This window comes from Cottoperca gobio, unplaced genomic scaffold (assembly GCF_900634415.1).
Source record: "Cottoperca gobio unplaced genomic scaffold, fCotGob3.1 fCotGob3_300arrow_ctg1, whole genome shotgun sequence".
Classification (NCBI taxonomy): domain Eukaryota; kingdom Metazoa; phylum Chordata; class Actinopteri; order Perciformes; family Bovichtidae; genus Cottoperca; species Cottoperca gobio.
The window spans coordinates 1-7500 of record NW_021166911.1 but is presented as its reverse complement, the minus strand read 5'-3'; the positions used below and the strand labels follow the sequence as shown (position 1 = coordinate 7500).

General features: G+C 42.7%; 1 protein-coding gene across 1 annotated transcript in view; it reads left to right on the top strand.

Annotated features, from left to right (window-relative positions):
* The window catches only part of LOC115005421 (echinoderm microtubule-associated protein-like 6), a gene marked incomplete at its 3' end in the record, with an annotated part of 37491 nt that extends 30047 nt beyond the window's left edge, over positions 1-7444 (top strand). The window contains exons 32-38 of the mRNA XM_029427220.1: positions 2801-2974; positions 3564-3772; positions 3852-4009; positions 4907-5021; positions 5802-5990; positions 6135-6307; positions 7282-7444. Of these exons, the coding sequence (XP_029283080.1) occupies positions 2801-2974; positions 3564-3772; positions 3852-4009; positions 4907-5021; positions 5802-5990; positions 6135-6307; positions 7282-7444 (1181 nt within the window). The remainder of the gene's footprint in view (positions 1-2800; positions 2975-3563; positions 3773-3851; positions 4010-4906; positions 5022-5801; positions 5991-6134; positions 6308-7281) is intronic.
* Positions 7445-7500: the final 56 nt, after the last annotated feature.

Genomic DNA, 7500 nt, shown 5'->3' with positions numbered 1-7500 from the left:
CTACAGGTGAACAGAGTCAAACATGTAACTAACAGATATCATGAAGCTTCCCCACTTCATGACTCACATCAACACAAGTTTATATTACAAGTGTTTAATATGTACATGAGGCGTTATGTAATGTCGCTGTGGAGAGTTTAAATCTACACACACACACTCTGATGTGTGTTTTGGAGGTTTTTGCCTGGAGTGTCTCGCCTCAAAGAAAATTTAAAGAACATGTGTGACGCTCAGGATTTTTCATAGTTTTACCGGCCTTTGTTTTATGAAGGTCGTGTGAAACGTATTTTTTCCATGACCTTTGATTTCTTCATTAAGCCAAACCGATGCACTGTTCCTGCAGGTTTCGTTTGTTACCAGAATTTCTGAGCTACAAAATATGGTTCAAACAATCTGAAAACATGTGGATGGAAAACATTTCTTAAACAGTGTTTTCAAACGTCTCCGTTTTAGTGTGAGCATGGCAGTAGAGAAACTAAAGCAAGTCGGACTCAGAACAAAGCCTTGCTTAGCGCTTCTCTTAGCATGTTGAACTAGCTGGGCTAGCCTGGGTTGTTACTGTATGTGGTGTCTGTACTGTGCGGGGTTAAGACTGGGATTCAGAGGTTCTTATAGAAGCCACACATGTATTATATTGTATTGATGCAGAGGATTTGAGGGTACGCATGGCAGGCATGACATTTGTTAAGCCTCTACAGCCGTGATCACATCGGACTTTCTAGCCAACACTTTGGACAGAATATATTTACTGCAGATATTATTATTTATAAAGTACATTAAAAACCAAAAACAGTTTTACCAAACTATTTACAGAGAAAATAAATATACAATTAAATGGCGTCGGCCAGAGGTGAGCGAGGAGTTAAACTGCAAAGAAAAAGGTTTGATCACATTTCATCAGATGATTTCGGTGGATGTCGAATAAGAGGATCGGAATTAAAGCTGGTGCCAGTCAATGCAGCGCCTTTAAAAACAAAACTAAGCTTCTACTAATGACAGAGATGTCACAAAACCACACATTTATTAGTTGATACCAACACCATTGAAATTCCACGATCTTCGATACCTACTTGGATACCGGGTTAAAAAATAAAACAATAAATCCATTCAACATCCTTCCTTTATTACTTTTTACTGGTTTCTGTTAAATGGCTCATAATTCATCTAATATCTATTTTATATTGCTGTGAAAACATCTTCAAACAACTGGATTTATTCAAGTTTCTTACCAAAAATATAATTTTACAAGAATTTACCTTCACCCAATACTCATTTTTACTGAATAGAGCCCGAACGCACCGTAATCTAACTCTATGGAACCTCCGTTCACCAGCTGCTAACGGCTAACGTTAGATAGCTCTCCTGCAGATTTCAACACAGATTTGTTGTTCACAATGTAGCAGCGTCAGGAATTAATACGGTGCAATAGTGAGTTTACTGCGTCCAAAGCACATTTTATATCGTCCCCGGGACGCCGTTAGTCTGGTGCCCTGACGGTACCCGTCACGTATACTATTTATTATGTTCCAAACAATACTGTACAAATAATATGATCAATGCTCAGATACCTGGAAACACTTTGGTAGTTTCTGTGTAATAAACATGAAGGCTGCAACATGATAATCTAGGTGTTTCTATTTCATTTCAGTGTAATATTAGTATGGATTAGTGTGATTACCGAGCTTTATTGTAAAGTGCTACGTTGTATTTTCTAGAAGCAAATCTACTGCAAATGCTAAAGGGCCGAAAATGGAGACTTGGGTTTTGCCACAAGAGACAGCAGAAGCTAATAATGATCTGTCAAAGCTGTTGGAGGTGATCCTTGCAGTGTCCATGTCCTTTCCAGTCATTTTTTGTTGTTTGGCTTCAGCAGCTTTGTCACTCTTCCAAACTTCACTCCCTGTGGTTTGGATTTGTTTTATGATGTCTCAACTAATTGCCCCAAAACACAACTCGCCTCGATTTGCTCTGTCTTTAGACTTTAGATATAGGGATTTCTATGTGATCACGAACAAAGGCGTTGATATTGTTTGCTGTAAATGTGTGCTTAGGAGTGAAAAAGAAGCAGTTTTGATTTTCCCTTCTCTGAATCCAAAACGCAGTCACCAGTTTGGCTCTGTTGAATCAGCATGTCAGAACCAGTCCTCTCCTCCTAAACAATATGAAAGAAGTGAATGATCCTTGAATAGAAGATGTCTAATCGCTGGTCCCATACACCTCCTCCCTCAACTCCTCAGTCCTGTTCTCCTTAATATTCAGCATCTCCTCTCGTCATTCATGTGTTTCCTCCTTGAATCCATAGCTTTTTGGTTCCTTAGTTAATCTGGTTCCTTGGTCCACCAACTGCTTTATTTCATGATTCTGTGTTTCAATTTTCTGCATTTTCTCTGTTCTTTGGCTTCCTCTTCCTCTGGTCCATAATTTCTTAGGTTCCCCCAGTCCTTGTCTGCTCATTACCTTGGTTCCTTGGCCCTTTGCTTCCTTAAGGCCTTCCCTTGTGTGTTGCTTCCTAAATCCTCTGGTTCTTAGGTTCCTAAGTCCCTGGTTCTTATGTTCCTAAGTCCTCTGGTTCTTATGTTCCTAAGTCCCTGGTTCTTAGGTTCCTAAGTCCCTGGTTCTTATGTTCCTAAGTCCTCTGGTTCTTATGTTCCTAAGTCCCTGGTTCTTAGGTTCCTAAGTCCCTGGTTCTTATGTTCCTAGGTCCTCTGGTCCACAGTTCCTTAGGTCCTGGGCTACTTGATGCCTTGGCTCCAGGGTTCCTCGGTTATTTGATTCCTATATTTCTGGTCTCCTCTCACAGGCCTCGCTCCATCCATCCATGTGTGGGATGCCATGACCAAGCAGACGTTGTCCATCCTGCGCTGTTCCCATGCTAAAGGTGTCGGCTATGTCAACTTCAGCGCCACAGGGAAGCTGCTGCTGTCTGTAGGAGTGGAGCCTGAACACACCATCACAGTGTGGAGGTGGCAGGAAGGTACAAAGTGTATCTCATATTCTCAAATCACCAGTTAGTCATTACATGATGCACAGTTTACTGTCTCACAACCAAAGAACAAGAGAATAGCATTTTTTGAAGAAGGTACCCTGGTGAAGATCATGCGAGGAATGTGATTAAAGTACCAGTTGAAGATAAGCAAAATAAAAATCGGGGAAAGAAGGGTCAGAGAAATAGTTTAAACACAAAGACAGAGTTGTTTTCCACAAACCACATGCGCTGCGGAGACAATAAAGGGAACACGAGCAAAAACCTTTATTACATAAATTTGTGGTGAGCACCAGAAACTTCTATCTGTGTCTCTGGCTGCAACACAGTTATGCACATGTGAATGTTACTTAAAGGCTGCTATTCATACAAATTCTTTTAATAATCCCCATTTTACTAAATGTATCAGTAATCTGATAATATTTTTCTGTGACAGAATACAGTATTTTTTGTATCCTAATTACATAACGCTGCCATATATTCTGTCACTCGCGAAGTCTGTTATAGTTTATTATTCACTATAAATTTACCTTTTTTAAGAAGTATCCACTTGGAAAGTGACCTTTGACCTCCCTGCCAGGCACCAAGGTGACCTGTAAAGGTGGACACGCTGAGCGGATCTTTGTGGTGGAGTTCAGACCGGACTCCGACACCCAGTTTGTGTCTGTGGGAATCAAACACATCAAATTCTGGACTCTGGTCGGAGGTTCGCTCGTGTACAAGAAAGGGGTGATTGGCTCGGTGGAGGACGGCCGCATGCAGACCATGTTGTCTGTCGCCTTTGGTGCTGTAAGATAACAATTTAGAGTAGGAAATACAAATCTGCAGCTTTTTATGAATTTCTAGTGAGTCAGTGTCTCTCCTCCAGAACAACCTGACGTTCACCGGCGCTATAAACGGAGACGTGTTCGTGTGGAGGGAGCACTTCCTGGTACGAGTGGTGGCGAAGGCACACAGCGGCCCGGTGTTCACCATGTACACCACGCTGAGGGACGGACTCATCGTCACCGGGGGGAAGGAGCGGCCGTGAGTACAAATCAACACCCTTTATCCCAACTCGACTTTTATTACCTGCTTCTTATTGTTCTGGCACCTGTATGTCAGCATAACATCACATCACATCTTCCATCTTTAAACTCCAGTCTTGTTCGTTTACCTGTGTACGTGTCACCCAGAGGGCCATATATTCCTCTGGGAACCTCCGTGATCGCCAATGTGCCAAACTCCTCCTTCCGTTTTTCCAGTCCGGAATGTGATTAACATATTTTAAAGTTGATTATTGTTAATCTGCTGAAACACATGGTTAGCATCGCCTACACAACTTAAATGGAAGTTAAATAAAAGGTGGAGCCAGGCTTGACGGGGAGTAGGTTTACCTGGATCCACAGTGTCTGTAGCATCTTCCTCACAATGATACATCGAGTGATCGTTTTTAGAGACTCTCACCCGCATGGATCCTCCAATACTGGTCCCTGTGATGCGTGATGGTATATTACATTACAGTTCATTTAGCTGACGCTTTTGTCCAAAGTGACAATAAGTGCAAACAATCATGAGGATACAACTCCAAACAGCAAGAATCTTTCAAGTACAATAACAACTCTGAAACAGGCTGGTTTTAAATGAACGAACATTTATCAGTGTTTCGCACACATAGACTTCACATGAGAGTATATTTGACGACACATCTTGCATTTGCGTTTGAGAGAACGATTTGCGATGGAGTAACTAGTGGACTCGCAGCAGAACGCCGGGGGGAGCTCCGCTCTGCTGGTGTGGCCTCGGCGGGGCTAAGGCCCAACATGCTGCTGCACGCCGCTCCCCCCTCGTTGGCTGACACATTATGCACACAAGATTAAATTCACAGCCCGGTGCATAGAGTACGAACTCTGAAAATAAAACCAAGATGTTTGTTGGGGACAGGACTAAAGAGGGTGGCGCCGTGAAGCTCTGGGATCAAGAGATGAAGCGCTGCAGAGCATTTCAGCTGGAGACCGGCCAGCCGGTGGAGAACGTCCGCTCCGTCTGCAGAGGGAAGGTACCACACAGATCACAGCGTAAAGCTCTCATGCAGCCTAAAGGCACTCAGTGCATGGATTGGTTGAAGTGAACTTATCACATTAAGGCCTCCAGCTACAGAGCATTTAGCATTATTCTGACGATGGCATCAAGGCGCAGAATATGGAGGCGCTATTTACACTACATTACCATATTTTTTCATATTATCAACATATAATACCGGTAAACCGTGACACCCCAAGTCAGAATATTTGCAGAATACTAGCTAATGAGTTAGCATGCCATTTGCACATTTATTAGAAATTTGCATGAAATGTTTGCGCAGCATACAGACAGATGCTGCACTTAATGAGACATCCCGTCTGCAACGTTCTTCAGGCCTCAGCTGACATATGTGTATATATGTTGCATATTAACTGGACCTACAAGAACATGTATAACCCTTTTTATGGTGCATAAAATACTAAGCTGTTAAAATAATAACATGTAGCCGTCGTTAACGTTGTGGAAAGGTGCTGCAGTGGTTTAGCATGTTAGCTAGCTCACGTACAGTTAGACTACATCAAGGTTTTTTTAACGAATAGGCTGATTTATCTTTATATTCAAAACTTTATCAAACAATAATTTGGCGGCCCCCTGCAGTAACTCTGAGGACCCCCTATGGATCACGGACCGCCTGTTGAAGACCTCAGTGTTAGACACTTCCAGCAGATTTGCGGTAGACTGAATAATCAAATCCTAAAGGAAGTGGTTTGTTGAAGGTAGGATATTCTTCCTGACTCGTCTCTTTTGGTCTCAGGGTAAAATCCTGGTGGGCACCAAAGATGGCGAGATCATCGAGGTTGGAGAGAAGAACGCCGCCTCCAACACCATGATCAACGGACACACTCAGGGGGGGATCTGGGGTCTGGCAACTCACCCTTTCAAAGATGTCTTCATCTCCGCCAGCGACGACGGCACCATCCGGATATGGGACCTGGCTGATAAGGTGCTGGGGGGGCACACTGCCAACAGAATATGAGCGTTGTAGTGTGTGAAGTAGAAAACATCAACAATTAAAGGAAATACGGGGGCGTCATTTTGTTGGTGAAATATTCCTTTAACCGTCACATGTTCTTGTTTCCCATGTTAGAAACTTCTGAACAAAGTGAGTTTGGGTCATCCTGCCAAGTGCACGTCCTACAGTCCCAACGGAGAGATGGTTTCCATCGGGATGGAGAACGGAGAGTTCATCGTGCTGCTGGTCAACTCGCTCACCGTGTGGGGCAAGAAGAGAGACCGCAGCGTCGCCATCCAGGACATCCGGTACCACGTCTTTAAAATAGAAAACATATATTTATTTATTTAGTCTTGATAGATTGTTGAGGCAGCACAAACAATACAAGAAAACGTTCCCCTCAAGTTCGTTAGTTTTGCTGCGTTTCTGAAAGTCTTTTATTCTGTAGTTAGAAATAAAAAGCTAGAAACACAATCGACAGATAAAAGCAGCGTCTGCTCTACATAGAGCTGTGTATGTTTGGTATATAAATCTATATTTAGTCTTCTCCACTTCCTCGTATTTCAGGGACTTTAACAGTTTTAGTTTCAGACTCAGAAGTGAAAGTAGTAAAACTACCGTCTGAAAATACAGATACAAGTAAAAGTCCTGCGTTCAAAAGTAAAAATCTAAGTACTTATTGTACAGAATAATATATAATATCACATTATTGTGTAATAATCTATAACTGGATTAATGCAGCGTTAATGTTGCAGCTGTGTCGTGGATATTTATCGCTCACAACATTGAAATATGAAACAGAGAGGAATCAATAAAGCACAGACACAAATATAGTTAACAATTATTATTTTGTTGTACAACAAACAAACAATAATGAGAACACTACCTGCTTCCAAGCACAACCATGTAGAGCTCTGACTGACAAAGCAAATCTTTACCTTAAGTATGAGCTGTTTTGAAATCACACACTTTCTGAAACCCAACCTTTCAATCATCATTATTGACTTGTCCAGACTCTATGGCGCCACGGCAATCTATGCCATGTGGAGGTAATCTTCTCATGACCTTTGAGAGGCCCCCTTAACTTCCTGAGGGCTTGGGCCTCATGTTATGTCTTCAGACATGAACATATGGTATATATCATCAGTACACTTAATGAATAAGACATTGATTATTAAGTCTATCTTAACAGCTGGTCGGAAAGTTTTACTTTCTTCATCTGTAACAATAGTTTCCTCAGTGCTTCCTGACACATTGTTCCTGCGGTTCCTCTCGGGTCCAGGTTCAGCCCAGATAACCGGTTCTTGGCGGTGGGTTCGGTGGAAAGTGCCGTGGACTTCTACGACCTTTCTCTGGGCCCGTCCCTGAACCGGATCGGCTACTGTAAGGACGTCCCCGGCTCCGTCATCCAGATCGACTTCTCCGCTGACAGCCGACACATCCAGGTGAGAGAAACGGACTCCGTGTCCTCCGGAGTAACGTCGTGTTTCATACGTCTCCA